This window comes from Lampetra planeri, chromosome 20, assembly GCF_965212315.1.
Source record: "Lampetra planeri chromosome 20, kcLamPlan1.2.h2, whole genome shotgun sequence".
NCBI classification, from domain to species: Eukaryota; Metazoa; Chordata; class Hyperoartia; order Petromyzontiformes; family Petromyzontidae; genus Lampetra; species Lampetra planeri.
The window spans coordinates 559,015-575,600 of record NC_136126.1 but is presented as its reverse complement, the minus strand read 5'-3'; the positions used below and the strand labels follow the sequence as shown (position 1 = coordinate 575,600).

The window sequence follows — 16,586 nt, the reverse complement described above, 5'->3', positions numbered from 1 at the left end:
TCGGAGTATCCTGCGACGATGGCGTGGGACACTTCCCAGGGGCCTTGCGGACCACGAGTTGGGCCGTGGGCCTCAGTGTCCGGGTACCATCCCTCACTCCTCTGGAGTCTCATCCCGAGTGATATCTCTCTCTCTCTCTCGAGAATTCCGGCTTCCCGTCAACAATAAAACATCACCATCGCTCTCTCCTCCTCCATCTGCTGTAAAACCTTGCCTGTGGGACGTACAGATCCGACCAGGCCGACAATCACAGCCGGCATCGCCGTCATCGTCACCACCGTCACCATCCTCCCTGCAAAAGAAACGGAGACATCTCTTACCAGACCGTGACCATCCTTTACCAAATCCATCCACAAAGAAGCAGCAGCAGCAATTGCCCAAGCTGCTGAATCAGCCCTGCCACGTGGCCGCGTTGCGACCCCAGCCCCTGCTGCATGCCGAGCACGCCGCTGCCGGCTGCTGCTGCTACTGCTGCAGCGGTGCTGCTGCTGCTACGGAAAGGGATGAATCCCCTCCACGCTCATCATGAACCCCCTTGGTGAACCCCCTTGGTGAACCCCTCACGGGGATCTCCGTGATCACGCGGAGTGCTGCCGATATACAGTCAGTAAGGCTGTTTGCCCTGGATGTCGTCGCAGCCTCAGCCACCGTGGTGTCTTCCGTCCCCTTGATGGATGTGTTCGGAGCTGGATTGATGTGTGGATGATGGCACAAGTCGACAGGTGTCACAACGAGAAGACGCCGCCCCTGCCAGGCGGACACGCTGCAGATGGCTGCCTGCGCCCATCGACGACGTTATCGTTGTGTACTGTACCACTACTGCACGTACTGAAGCAGGCTGGAGGCTGCTTCGTGCTTGCATGGAACACTTATGTCTGGGAACACCCAGACCTATTTAGAGATTGGGCTGTGTGGCCAGGGTCATGGCAGCACATAAGTGTATTATTGAATCCATCTGTGCAGAGCTCTGCGCGTTGCACCCCTTGCTCGTTGTATGCGTGGGGTATTTTTGTTGTCCGGGTTTGTGGGTTCCCTCTCACGTGGGGCCAGACACTCATTGCTGTTTCTTCGCTTGGCCAGACATCCCAGTGAGAGCAGGACTCTCCTGCCGAACGTGTCTTGGCAACCGCGGAGGCTTTCATTGGGTAAACAACATTACCCGGTGCCACTATTAACACCGGCCCATCGGTGATGTATGTGGGACGTTGCTGGACTAGAATGGTTGCAAATGTTTATATTTGTATTCGTCTTTGTTGCTGTGGTTGATTGAGACTGCCGTGGATCAACACGAGGGTTCTACGCTTCAACATTGCTTCAGCCCAGCTCCACCACAAGTAGAGGGCGCAGTCAACAATGAGTCTCTCTCTCTTGTTTATTCAACTGCAGCAGCCCGACGTGGCCACTGTCTGGTGGCGCCAGTCCCTGGAGCTCACTGCAAGGTGGCGGCAAGTTGGTGTGGGAGCGAAGGCAACTCCTGCCCTGGGATGAGCCCCTCGGCTGGACTCCAGACACCGGGCCCACCACGCTGCCCACCGCTCGTTATGGCCGCGGCGCGGCGGCGCGTAATGGCCGCTGCCGCGCGGACCGCCACTTCACAATAAGAGTCCCGCCACGGGGGGAGGAGCCCCCCCCCCCCCACGGGGGGAGGAAGCCCCCCCCCCCCCACGGCTCCTGGCCGAGGGGCCCCATCGTCCTCACGGGGCCCACCTCCAGCCCGGGTTCTGGCCGGTGGCGGCAAATGCAATTGTAGCAGAGATCGGAATGCGGGTTTCATGGTTTCATTCGCGGCGGACGTGATCGTCGCCATCATCGTGATTAGCACCAGCAAGGGGCATCGTCGTCACCAGAAGAAGCAGTAAAAGCCATTAGGATCAACAGCTGCGGATTGAGCAGAAGTGCCAATAATGATGTTCATAAAATTACCATCACCACAAATGTCATTAGCAACATCGACAAGAGCGTACCAGTAGCAACGCAAAACATCGTCATCATTAACAAGCAGCAGCAGTCCCAGCCACATCACACCAACAGCGGCACGAACGTCATCAAACAAACAGCAACCACCATCGGTAGCAGCAGTATAATATCACGTTCTCAGCAGCACAAACACCATCATCATAACAATCAGAAGCGGCATCATTATCTGCAGCCTCGTCATCATAACAGCAGCGACATCCCCCGAGCACGACAGCCATCGCCCTCACCCCCCAACACGCCTCCTCGCGAGGCCCACGTGTGCGTGGTTAGAGCCAACTCGTGTCAGTCGTGTTACATTAGAAATGGTCGGTGTCACTATGTTCATGTCTCTAGAACCGCTGTGTGCGTTGAGTTTGTTGTACTTCCCCCCCCCCCCCACGGTTGGCTACGTACGGTACGAAATAAGTTTCGCATACAGCTCATCTGCATACACATATACCAGCGGTGTGTAAACAGCTGTAACTGTTCATTCTCTAATACCGTGCTGCAGACACGTGCGCTGGTGTAGCAGGGCCTATGGGCAGTGTGAAGACTTCCTTTAGATCGACCCTGATGTAGAGAGCGCCTCGAGTCAAGGTGTACCCATCGCGTCACGTCTCCTCCTTTCACGTCGTTTCGCAGATACGTCGTCACTGTATCAACACCACACTGCCGGATGTGCGTCGCATCAACCCCACGCGTTCGTCGCCTCTCTCAGCCTTCGCCTACACCTCCCACCCCTGAATCTCGCTTCGATGTTTACATCATTTCCGATAGTCGTCGTCGCACTTTTCGGGAAGGCATCTTTCCGTAAACCCGTGGTGTTACTGTACTGTAGATGTGTTGCGATCGGCGTTGACATTCCTGGTCTCAAGGGCACAGTCGGACCGGTTGTAACAACAAAAACAACAACTCCTTGGGGCTTGCGAGGTGTTTGTTGTTGGGAGGAGTCGCTCCATCCCCACCTTGGAGCCCTGCTCGGCACCGACTCGAGTTCGGTGGTGTCAGAACGCCGCGTGATCGGCGTTGACTCGTGACGTGCATAGCTGTCACCCCACGCGGTTTGCCACGTATTCTTCTTGTACAGGGACATTGATATTTCACGTCCACACGGCGCACAGCCGTTTCAATACGGGCAACAAAAATTGTCTATTTCCTTGTTTCTCCCTTGTGATGGGACTTTGTAGGATGAACGTTGATATTTATAAGGGCACGGGGTGACCTATACGGTGTGAATTGGTCTGTAATCAGGTCGGCACTGATAAGGGGTTGACAGGTATCAGTGACGTGCGGTGAGGTCAATGGCTGGGGGGGCACTGGCTCGTGTCAGCCAGATTCACACACTGAGGAGGCGTGGCCTCACTGAGGGGGGCGTGTTAGACACGTCCCCCTCAGTGAGGCAGATGTGATAGCTGCCTCCCCTGGTGCTTTTTCATTGCAGTTTCATGACGAGACCAGCGAGCCTAAATATCTTTATACACATACGTGAAATAAGTTACCTGGAGTATGGAAGGCGAGGACATGACGTAAAGGGGTCTACAAAACATTACATTGGTGACACACTGAGATAGTAACAGGCACGCGCTTATTGCCCGTGCTCCATCCAGTTAATGAGGGGTTGCGCAATCAGAGGGGAGGCTGAGCTCGTCGCTGCCTCACCTCTCGTCTCTTCCTGTATTTGCAGCGGAGCTCCGCAAATTTGGCGATTTTGACTATAAAATGATTGGAATCGTACAGAAATTACATCTATAACACAGATCAGTGGAAAAATCTTAATATTTATTTGATTCTTTTTTTTTACTTTTCGTCACAGCTATTTTCATTAGAATATGACAGGTAAGGCTCTACCTCCCCTGCCTCCCCTGACCGCACGTCCCTGGTATGTATGCGTGACAGTCTCTCGACATGAACGTCAAATTAAGTCCATTATAATCCCTGGCGTTTGCAGAATTCGGTTATAGGTTAGCAATTGCTTCAGCAAGCAAATTATGCGCCGAATTTGACTTTACGGGTCTCATCAGCGGTCAGACTTTGTGAAACGGAAACTTCTTTAAAATGCAAATTTAGATCTGGTGGTGCCTTTGCCACCACAGCCGCGTTTCACAGGGGGGCATCGTGGCATTTGCTTTCCAAGTTAAAAGTGGAAAGGACAAACATCTTTAAATAAATTAACTGTAACACGATGGTAATTATACATACAGTGAACAGTAGGAACCACAGACGAGCGGGAAGGCAGCAGCAGACACTCGGTGAGCCGGCTCCAACAATTGCCAAATCTCTGCGGTCCTCTGTCTAGATACGTGTAGGTCAGTGACACTTCGTCTGTGCACTGTCTAGACACTTGTAGGTCAGTGACACTTCGTCTGTGCTCTGTCTAGACACTTGTAGGTCAGTGACACTTCGTCTGTGCACTGTCTAGACACTTGTAGGTCAGTGACACTTCGTCTGTGCACTGTCTAGACACTTGTAGGTCAGTGACACTTCGTCTGTGCACTGTCTAGACACTTGTAGGTCAGTGACGCTTCGTCTGTGCACTGTCTAGACTCATGTAGGTCAGTGACACTTCGTCTGTGCTCTGTCTAGACACTTGTAGGTCAGTGACACGTCGTCTTTGCTCTGTCTAGACACTTGTAGGTCAGTGACACTTCGTCTGTGCTCTGTCTAGACACTTATAGGTCAGTGACGCTTCGTCTGTGCACTGTCTAGACTCATGTAGGTCAGTGACACTTCGTCTGTGCACTGTCTAGACTCATGTAGGTCAGTGACACTTCGTCTGTGCACTGTCTAGACACGTGTAGGTCAGTGACACTTTGTCTGTGCACTGTCTAGACACTTGTAGGTCAGTGACACTTCGTCTGTGCACTGTCTAGACACTTGTAGGTCAGTGACACTTCGTCTGTGCACTGTCTAGACACTTATAGGTCAGTGACGCTTCGTCTGTGCACTGTCTAGACTCATGTAGGTCAGTGACACTTCGTCTGTGCACTGTCTAGACTCATGTAGGTCAGTGACACTTCGTCTGTGCACTGTCTAGACACGTGTAGGTCAGTGACACTTTGTCTGTGCACTGTCTAGACTCATGTAGGTCAGTGACACTTCGTCTGTGCACTGTCTAGACTCATGTAGGTCAGTGACACTTCGTCTGTGCACTGTCTAGACACGTGTAGGTCAGTGACACTTTGTCTGTGCACTGTCTAGACTCATGTAGGTCAGTGACACTTCGTCTGTGCACTGTCTAGACACATGTAGATCAGTAACACTTCGTCTGTCCACTCCAGTTGCCTGGGTGAAATGTGGGCAACGTTTTACCCAATCCTGGCCAGCTGGCCCAAACATTTATTCAACTAAACTCAAGGTCCTACCGGCCACATAATGAGTGTTTACACGTGGAAGGAAACCAGAGCACCCAGAGAAGCCACGCCTGCCAGGGGGAAATGCTATCCCGTACAGATGGAACAGATGGAGTCTCCATTTTTGTGCGGTGATCCATCAACCCTCGCCTCCAGTGCTGGATTACAGGCCACGTCCAGAGCCGCCACCACCACGGCTCCTCTACCCACCAGAGTGGTATTGTTATGATGATGAAAAGCTATCCAATACATCCACGTTGATATGGTGATGATAAACATCTTTCTCGGCACCCATAATAGTATGACGATGCACGTGACGATGGGAATTGACATGTCACGAGCTGATGTAAGAAGCAAGCGTTCCACACTCCATCACGACAGTGATTGTGATAAAAGCACGCAACAAGCAGTACGACGATTCTAGTACAGCTTCTGAAATATTCCGCCATGCAGCTGCCGCCTGTCAATAGGGGGTCTCGAGCGAGAAGACTGCGCTCCTGAGAAGCAAGAGGAGCAGCAAGACGACACGAACATCTCGCGGTGCTGTCCGCTCTCTGGGCCAGGTCGCATCCTCCTAAAAATAACAAACTTTCGTTTTGAAGAGGGGGGTTTTTGTTGTTGATGTAGGGCCATTGCTTGTACTGCAGCACTGGCGAAGTCCATTTTGCTAGCGGTATTGCAATAAAACCATCTCTCATCGCGCTGTATCCACAAGACGATGCCGATAAAACACGAGGCTTCCTTCAGTGTGTCAACAGCCGACAACATCCTTTAGTATGTCAAAAGGATGACTGATGGTAACGATGCGACCCATTTCAATATAGAGTATCACCAACATGACATAGTATTGTCGTAGATGGTTACCAAAGTGATGTCAATGTCTCTCGCGGACCACCGGGGCGAGCAGGAAGGTTGCCCGTCGCAGCCTCGCCGCCGCTGCCATCAACAGTGCCATCAGCCATGATCAATCCACTGCTGAATGAAGGCCTCTACAAGCCGTCACCATCTCTCACGGATCCTGCGAAGTTGGGATCCACCCAGCCGATTTCATCATCGTCGCATCTCTCTGATCTCGTTCCATTCCTGGCACCATCGCCCATCGCCCCTTCATCTCGCGACCCGTCCACTCGCTTTGCGTGAGTAGGTGGCTGATGATTCCCACTACACTACGGCGTTCTTATCGGAACCCACCGGGGCAAGGCTCTCCCTGTTTACCAAGTTAGCATTAACCTCCGTTCAATTATGCAGCGTTACAATCTCTACTTGCCTGAATATTGCTGAACACGTCAACAACGGCTCCCATTTACCACTAAGTGACGCTTGAGCCAAGCTCGGTGCACGTTGAGGCCACGTGAAGTATCCAAGGCTCGCTGCTGGAAAGTCACGGGAGAGGTCCAAGGGCCATATGTCGACTGCTGTGCCAGGCTAGGTGCAGAAGATACCGGGACAGACCCAGGTGCTATAGATTGACTGAGATGACCGGCAGAGACATCACCTGTGCTCCTCGCCGTGCAAACTTTCTGCGTTTTAGTCGCCCGGCGCTCCGCTCGTAGTTGTGAGCATCGTTTCTCTGCCCTCCGTTGTTGTTGGAGGGCGACTGCCCTCAACTGTTCAGCAGCGTCCTTCACGAGCCTCCTCCACAGAGGCCGATCTCGACACCGCTGACAAGTCCACTCAGCTCCAGGTCCTCCTGTTCTATATCAACCCATCTCTTCTCGAGCCCTCTATCCGGTCAAATAGATGCTGTTTGGGCATGCGGTGGCTGCCAGCCGGTGGAGCTCGCTGAAGGAACTGTGTCCAGATCATTTATGAATCTGCGAGTTCATAATGCAGACTGGTTAAATCCACGATGAATCGTAGGCAGGCCAGCTTGAATGCTTCAAACCGCAGCGCATGTTCATTTAAAGGGCTCCACGTTTGCAAGCACAGAGAATGAAGGGGGCATGTGGAGTGACAGGCCAGGCAGCATTCACACAGCGTGACTCGCACAAAGACAAAGAGCCACCGTGTAGTCTTAACAGACTGTTGGGGCAAGTGCTGTTAGCGATCACCTACGAAGTTCGACACGGCACACGGAGGGGGTGGGTGGCCAGCAGCACGCCCGGCCGCATTTATCTCCCCGATGCTGATGTTTTCTGCACCGTACCAGATACTCATTTTTTATGTCAACATCCTCACGCACGCGCGCGGCGGCATTACACCGGCAACAGCGAAGTTCCGTGTCCGCCGAGGGCCGAGCCAGCTGGCCTGGGGTCACGGGACTCGCCTCCATGGCTCCCTTCTCTCCTCCTCCTCCTCCCACTTCCTCGTGTTGTCTCGGCAGCAGCAGCAGCAGCAAATGGATTAGGGGTCAGTCGGAGATAGGGTTGGGGTTGGGTAGGAGCATAAATCAGGTGAAGTTTATGGTTAGGATCAGGGTAGGGGGTTGGGAATAGGGTCGACTTTAGTTTTAGGATCAAGGTTATGATCATGTATCAGGGTAGGGTTATTATCAGGGTCAGGGATAGGGCGAGGGTAAAGGTTCGGGTCAGGTTGAGGAGGTTCGGCTCGCCCACCTTGTCCACTGGAGAGACCAAACCCTCACGCGTGCACGTTCCCCAGGCAGCGCGCGGTCTCTCATCACAGCTGTGCCTCAGCCTCCTGCAACAGTACAGCAGTACAGCAGGAGCAGCAGTACGTCAATACATCAATACAGCAGACCAATACAGCAAGAGCTCACGACAAACCAACTCCTGATGCCACTGAATCACAATCGCGATGCTGGTTACCGGACTAGTCCTGCTCAGACCCGGACAGGTGGCGATCCGAGTTGAGGTCAAGGGTCAGCGTGAGGGTTCAGGTTTGTCGTCTTTCCCCCGCACCTCGGATTAGCACGGTTGGTTATGTACGGTGCGAAAGAAGTTCAACATACGTGAGAATATGAATCGGGGTCACGCAGAGCCAGGCAGAGAAGACTCCATGCAATGAGAGAAGACTCCATGCAATGACTGAAGCCTCGGCATGTGCTTGTTTTATTAACGACACTCGATTTAATAAGGGAACGAAAACTCAACCATCAACCAGTGCCACCAACTACTGCCACGGACTCTGAAGATCGCCAACACCGCCGCTGTCATCAACCTCAGGCGCCCCCAGCCCCGCGCCCTCTGGCGTCCGAGCCGGGGCGCTCCCTCCCGGGGGGCCTCGTCGCATCAGCTCCAGCAGCCGCCGCTCGCCATCTCGGTCCCAGCTCCCAGGTTCGAGGTTACCAGGTGCCGAGTCCCATTTACAAGTGTCAAGGTTCCAGATGCAGAATTAGCAGTCTAAAGGTTCCAGTCCGACTCGCAGATCCTCATCAGGGGCTCCATGTCTCAGTCGCAGGTTCCAAGGCCCAATATTTGGGTTCCAGCTCCCAGGTCTGCCGAGGTACTTCCGAACTCTCACTCCCAGATCTCCTCGCGCCAGTTCTATAACCCCGGCTCACAATCCCAGCTTTAAAGTCTCAGTCTGAGGTAACAGGTCTCAAGAGTAAGTTCCAATCATACCCCCTTAATGCCAGGCGCCAATGTCTCTCTCTCTGTTACAGGTTCCAAGGCTCAGGATGTCTGAAGATGTCCTTGATCAAGACATTGAGGTGGCACCTCGAGATTCTTGCTGCATGGCTGGAGCAGCATGAATATTCAATGCTGATTCGTGTCCCCTTCTGATTGGATGCTCTGTGAGGATTCCAGAGAAATCCGGAATGACTACCGATGGACCACCACGTGTCCAGATCATTATCGTCATTATCAATCCTCATCAATGAATAAAACAACCGCCGATCAACAATACCACCACCACCACTGGGGGCACCCACCACCAAAACCAGCTCAGCACCGCCGTCAATGCCGCCACCACAGAGACCGGTCGTGGACCTCACACGCGACGCCATGGCGCCCTCTGCCGACCACAACTCGCCTCTCGGTCCCAGGTCTTCTCGTGCCTCTTCCAGGGCCCGGGTTCCAGAGCCCATACTTCAAAGGCTCAGTCGGAGGTCACAGGTTCGAGGTCCCAAGTTTCAATTACAAGTTCCAGGTCTTAAGTTCTGAGTTCCAGGTTTCCAGTGTGCGTGAGACCTTTCTCGACACAGCAGCTTCCTGTCTCCGCGTGTCCCGGTGCTCGTGATCATCCCAGTGGCGGGCCACCTCCCGTTCCCCACCAGCTTCTAGCGCCATTCTCACGAGTTCTTCACGAACGCTTCATCTCTTGACCTGATGCCGGTAGTGCTCTGTCATCGAGGGAGAATGTGATCCCCTGAGTTCAGCTCCTTAAGAAGCCCCCAGCACGTGGAGCGGAACATCGGACATCGTTCCGAACAACAACGCGTAGCGGCGCGACCTGAAAGCACGACGGACTCGGCAGCTCGCGAGTAGCCGCACGGCCATAACGTCAGAGCTGGCTTGGAATATGGATTACTGGCGTTAGGCACTACCACTAGAGTCATAATAATGATACTTTACATTTGTAAGGCGCATTTCATCCGTATATCCCAATGCTCTATTGCTCCATTGGGATCTAGAGTACACGGAATACCAAGGCACAATAATCTTGTATCATTGTGCCCGATACTCCATGATCAGAGCTGAGTTTATCGTAACCCTATAAGCAGGTTTAGGACAAAATAAGGGGAGATGGATGCGACGTGGCCAAAATCATTCCTGGAGCAGCGTTCCAGACTCGTCCGACTGAATTCTAATCACTGTACATTTACAATCACGACCGATCTTACAATAAAAACACAACAGAGACTTTGCGATGAACACAGAAACGGGGAGTCGTGTCACTCGCCGCAGTGCCTGGGCGCAGGGGGGGGCGCGCGGGCAGCAGGTGACCACGTGTTCCAAGACCTCACGACACCTGACTCCCGGGGAGCGTAGGTTCGATCCCAGGTCCGGGCTACGTCTCCTCGCCACTGCCCTCCCCCTGGGGCAGCGAGACGGGGCGCAAGCCCCGGGGCAGCGAGACGGGGCGCAAGCCCCGGGGCAGCGTCGCCGGGAAAGGGGGCAGCACCCGCCGCGGCGCTTCTGGGAGTCCACTCCTCGCGGCAGCAGGGAACCCCGCGTGTCGGCACGGGGAAGGGTTCGGGTCCCGGTCCGGGTCGGGGCCGGGGTCAGGGTCAGGGTCCAGTGAGCGGAGGCGAGCAACCAGGCCGCGGGGCAACGCGGGCAATGGCGGCAAGGCGGCCGGGCCTGACCCACAGGCCACCGGGCAGCAGCAGTTGTGAAGGGGCAGGCCATACGGGTTGGAAGAGGGCAGCAGGAAAGAGAAGGCGAGCGCCAGGAGAACGTGGTAGGCGCTGTGCACGTACGTGTACTCTATGTCCTGCAGGGGGGCATGGAGGGGGGGGGGGGCATGGGATCAGTGGGTGACGAGGTCACGAGAGGGGACAGGGTTAGATACGATTCTGTAATCATCTGTAACCACCCGTGCCATCACTCGTGCCACCACCTTCCTCCACACCTCCGATTAACAAGTTTGGCTACGTACGGTGCGAAAGAAGTTCAACATATATACACCACCAACTCTCGTACCAACTTCCACCACCACTGCCAGTGCTATAGACTCGCCACCACTTCCACCACGACCCATAACAACCTCCACTATCATCACAATCAGTACCATCACCACCATCATCATCTCTCCATATTATTAGTATGGTCACCGTGATCTAGTGGAACATGTCAAAAGTTCCATGCAAGCTCAGGTCCTTGCCTGGTGAAAGTAAATCTCTGAGTCTTACCACCCTTGTCCTACACCATCACTACCGCCACATCCACCCCTACAACCACCAAGTTCACCACCCCCACTCACCCTTGTCTATCACCTTCATCCCCACCACCACGTCCACCACTCACCCTTGTCCACCACCTCCACCCCCACTCATCCTTGTCTATCACCTTCATCCCCACCACCACCACGTCCACCACTCACCGTTGTCCACCGCCGCCACCACCACATCCACCACCCCCACTCATCCTTGCCCACCACCTGTACCCCCACCATGTCCCCCACCACGTCCCCCACCTGCACCCCACCATGTCCCCCACCACGTCTCCCACCACGTCTCCCACCACGTTCTCCGCCTGTACCCGCACCTGCACGAAGAACCTGAGCGTGAAGGCGAGCCCTGCCGCGCAGCAGCCCGGCCCGATGTGGTGGAGGTAGCTACGCCTCTCCGGGTACAGCCCTTTCACCTGCCGCATCTTGCGGAGCTGAGACAGGGAGGGCGGGGTGGTGCCGGGGGGGTGGGGGTGCAAGTGGGGGTGTTACGGGGATCGCAGGACCCCCTCTCAACCACCACCATCATCTCCACCACCATCATTTCAACCACCACCATCATCTCCACCACCATCATCTCCACCACCATCATCTCAACCACCATAATCTCAACCTCCACCATCATTTCAACCACCACCATCATCTCAACCACCATCATCTCAACTACCACCATCATCTCCACCACCACCATCATCTCCACCACCATCATACCACCATCATCTCCACCACCATCATCTCAACCACCATCATCTCAACCTCCACCATCATTTCAACCACCACCATCATCTCAACCACCATCTCAACCACCACCACCATCATCTCCACCACCAACATTTCAACCACCACCATCATCCCAACCACCATCATCTCAACCACCACCATTATCTCAACCTCCACCATCATCTCCACCACCATCATCTCAACCACCACCATCATCTCCACCACCATCATCTCAACCTCCACCATCATCTCAACCACCATCATCTCAACCTCCACCATCATCTCAACCTCCACCATCATCTCCACCACCACCATCATCTCCACCACCATCATTTCAACCACAACCATCATCTCAACCACCATCATCTCAACCACCACCATAATCTCAACCTCCACCATCATCTCAACCACCACCATCATCTCCACCACCATCATCATCTCAACCACCACCATCATCTCCACCACCACCATCATCTCCTCCACCATCATCTCCACGACCATCATCTCCACCACCACCACCATCTCAACCACCATCATCTCAACCACCACCATCATCTCAACCACCATCATCTCAACCACCACCATCATCATCTCAACCACCACCATCATCTCCACCACCACCATCATCACCACCACCATCATCTCCACCACCACCATCATCATCTCAACCACCACCATAATCTCTACCACCATCATCATCTCAACCACCACCATCATCTCAACCACCACCATCATCTCAACCTCCACCATCATCTCAACCACCACCATCATCACCACCACCATCAATCTCAACCACCACCAGCATCTCAACCACCACCATAATCTCAACCGCCACCATCATCTCCACCACCATCATCTCAACGACCACCATCATCTCCACCACCATCATCTCAACCACCATCATCATCTCAACAACCACCATCATCTCAACCTCCACCATCATCTCAACCACCACCATCATCACCACCATCATCACCACCACCATCATCTCCACCACCACCATCATCTCAACCACCACCAGCATCTCAACCACCACCACCACAATCTCAACCGCCACCATCATCTCCACCACCATAATCTCAACCACCACCATCATCTCCACCACCATCATCTCAACCGCCACCATCATCTCAACCACCACCATCATCTCCACCACCATCATCTCAACCACCACCATCATCACCACCACCATCATCATCTCAACCACCACCATTATCTCCACCACCATCATCTCAACCACCACCATCATCTCAACCGCCACCATCATCTCCACCACCATCATCTCAACCACCACCATCTCAACTGCCACCACCATCTCCACCACCACCATCACCACCATCATCTCCATCACCACCATCATCTCAACCACCACCATCATCACCACCACCACCATCATCTCCACCACCACCATTATTTCCACCACCACCATCATCTCAACCTCCACCACCATCTCAACCACCACCATCACCACCATCATCTCCATCACCACCATCATCTCAACCGCCACCATCATCTCCACCACCATCATCTCAACCACCATCATCTCAACCGCCACCACCATCTCCACCACCACCATCACCACCATCATCTCCATCACCACCATCATCTCAACCACCACCATCATCACCACCACCACCATCATCTCCACCACCACCATTATTTCCACCACCACCATCATCTCAACCTCCACCACCATCTCAACCACCACGATCATCTCAACCACCACGATCATCTCAACCACCACGATCATCTCAACCACCATGAGTCGTCCCCTCTCTCTGCAAGAGCGAGTGACTCCCGTGCGGTGGTGGTGCAGCGTTACACGTGACCTCATCTTCGTCATTATGATTGCGTTATGACGCTCTGCTGTATGTCTTTGTATGCTGAACGTGTTTCGCACCGTAGGTAGCCAAGCATGCTAATCGAAGGTGCGAGGTTGCTGCTGGTGCTGTTGCTGCTGCTGGTGATGATAATGCTCACAAACTTGGTGGCCACGATGAGCACGGCCCCTCCGATGGGCCCCGAGTAGACCCCGTATCCGTAGGGGTCCTGCGCCACGCGGATCGCCGTGGTGAGGGCCCCCAGCATCGCGGCCGTCGAGCGTCGCGGCTCCCCCAGCTCCCCCACGGCTAGGGGTGGGGGGGGGGATGAGGTGGTGATGCCGAGTAGTATTTGCAGGATACGCACTAGGGGCAGTGCCAGATGAAGCTAGTGCGGGGCCTGTCGCATGTTGTTATAAAGGGGCCTTAAATAAAAAACACAAATATTAAAACACAAATTTTTAACTTGCACAGTAAAGTAATTGTATTTTTTTTTATTTTCTATACCGCCAGATAATACGACAAATCGCTAACCTTAAACATCCAGTCGTTCATAAAAGTTGAAGGCAGTAGAGTACTATAGTGATAGAGCAAGAGCACAATCACTGAACCGGAATTGATAGCTTGAAAGCATTTAGCGCGGGGCCCTTGAAAGTGCGGGGCCCGTAGCTACTACACGTGTAGCTGCTACACGTGTAGCTGCTACACGTGTAGCTGCTACACGTGTAGCAGCTACACGTGTAGCTGCTACACGTGTAGCTGCTACACGTGTAGCTGCTACACGTAGTAGCTACTTTTGCTACTCGGATAATCCGGCATTGACCAGGGGTATCGCGTTGGCCGCTTGTTCCAAAAGGTATGCGGTTCTCCCCAGCCCCCCCCCGTGCCCCCCTCCCCCCCTCCCCCCGTGCCCCCCTCCCCCCGTGCCCCCCTCCCCCCCTCCCCCCGTGCCCCCCACCCCGTGGCCCCCGTACCCAGAATGGAGAGCCACAGGGAGAGCGCCTCGCTGTAGACGCTGAAGTACAGCAGCAGCTCGGGGCGCAGCGCGCACCACGCGAGGGAGTCGGGCCCGTCGCACGCGTGCCAGCCCTGCACCACCACGACCACCACGCGTCAACCACCACGCGTCAACCACCACGCGTCAACCACCACGCGTCAACCACCACGCGTCAACCACCACGCGTCAACCACCACGCGTCAACCACCACGCGGCAACCACCAACACACGAGACACGCGGCCACCAGGCGGCAAACGCCACCACGGGAATCACTTTGGCAGCACGACGCGGCCCAGCGGTAGCGCGTTCGCCGCTTGTTGCAGAGGTTCAATGCCAGCGGCGGCCTTGGTAAATACTGCGGGTGGGTTAACCATAAAACACGCGACTGCACGCCGTTTTCTTCATGGCGAACGTCAAAGTTCCCGAGACGCTATTCGAAAATGAGACAGACGCCATCGTGTGCCGGGCAGATTTGTCAGATCTTCTGCACATAACGAACCTGGCGAGCAGCAACCAGGCGGCGATACCAGCGGGCCCTCCTGGCCGACTCCACCCCCGCCTGGGGTGAGGTCGCCGGCGCCTCGCATCGGCGCTCAACTCGAGTCACGAACGCGCTCCCGGGAACCACTTGGGCGTCGCTACCTCAGCCTAATAATGTCTGGTTGTAAACCTCTTGATGAGATTGTACTGATACCACCGACACATGTAGGATTATTATGACAAATACGCGAACCTTATACTCTAGTTGTAGTGCCTTTCGCCGATAATCATAACTCCCAAGCCACCCTAGCAGCAGGGTTCCGGAATATACCGAGTGGAAAATGAAGCCCCGATTATTATTGTTTTATTCTTAATATCCCCCGACACCTCTCCCAATCCCTCGGGGGTCCCTCAATCTTTCCGGCCCCCCACTGACCGCGAGAAAGAAGGAGGAGAAGGCGAAGACGAGGCCCTCGCAGTAGAAGCGGCGACGCACGGCGAGAGCCGCGGGGCCCAGCAGCAGCAGGCAGCTGGCGCTGGGCACGGCCAGCCGAGCCACGGCCTCCTCCATGCCCCCACCCCCTCGCCCCCTCCTTAGGCCTCTGACCCCGAGCTCATGGAGTCGGGGTCAGAGGCGGGGAGCGCAGCCACTGCGGGAGGTGAGCGAGGTCCTCGCACCCCCAAAATGTCTCCAGGTGGCCTCAGAGAGACCCCCAGAGCAGTGGGGGCGAGCGCGGCACTGCCCAGTCGGCTCCTGCGACGGCGACAGCGCGCGGAACGACTCCTCTAATCCGCGACTCCTCTAATCCGCGACGAGGTGATGGAAGTTGGGGGGGGGGGAATATTTTGTAGACCCTATCTGGATTCGAACCGTGCCACCAGCGCTCAGTAGGGTATCGCTCCCCGCTACGACTCCAACTTCCAGAGCTCCGCTGCGTCCTCTCGTTGGCGGGAACCCAGCGAAGGTCCCTGTCCGCTGCGATAGCACCCCCTCGACCGGTGCTGACGCTCTCAGAGACTCCGGTTAAATGTCCCGGCAGCGGGCAGCGTAAAGTTTAAATGCCCCCCTGCACCCGCCTCCCCCCCCCCCACACGAGAGACAGCTGTGGAGGCGGCGGCTGTGTTGAGGCCAGGAGACACAGCGGGGCATTGTTGAGAGGGGCTCGGCACGGGCTTGTGACGAGGGGAGGCGGGGGAGGCTCTGGGGGGCCCCGACAGCCCGGCAGGTGCGGCTGGAGCAGCTGCTGCTCGGGCTGGCTGGCTAAATATAGCCCGCGCCTTCCCCACGAGTCCTGGACTCGGGAACTCTCCTCTCGTGTTCTCTCTCTCAGCTCCTCCTCCTGCTCCTCGCTCATCCTCCTCGTCGTCGTCTTGGGGCGGCAGGGCGGTGGCGCAGTGGTGATCACACTCGCGACTCACAACAACAAGCGCCTCGGTTCGATCCCCACTCACGGACAGCACCAACA

The 16,586-nt window shown here is 55.0% G+C and overlaps 1 protein-coding gene and 1 long non-coding RNA gene across 2 annotated transcripts; both read right to left on the bottom strand.

Moving 5' to 3' along the window:
- Nucleotides 1–202: 202 nt before the first annotated feature.
- Nucleotides 203–2,725, bottom strand: LOC144724222 (uncharacterized). The gene is made up of 2 exons (XR_013586449.1): nucleotides 2,458–2,725; nucleotides 203–292 (listed from the first exon to the last, which is right to left on the bottom strand). It is a non-coding gene; the product is annotated as an uncharacterized LOC144724222 (long non-coding RNA).
- A 7,495-nt stretch (nucleotides 2,726–10,220) lies between these two features.
- LOC144724189 (protein myomaker-like) lies at nucleotides 10,221–15,691 on the bottom strand. The gene is made up of 5 exons (XM_078603104.1): nucleotides 15,557–15,691; nucleotides 14,617–14,731; nucleotides 13,803–13,951; nucleotides 11,420–11,536; nucleotides 10,221–10,646 (listed from the first exon to the last, which is right to left on the bottom strand). Exons 1-5 carry the CDS (start codon nucleotides 15,689–15,691, stop codon nucleotides 10,221–10,223), a joined length of 942 nt encoding a protein of 313 aa, XP_078459230.1.
- Nucleotides 15,692–16,586: the final 895 nt, after the last annotated feature.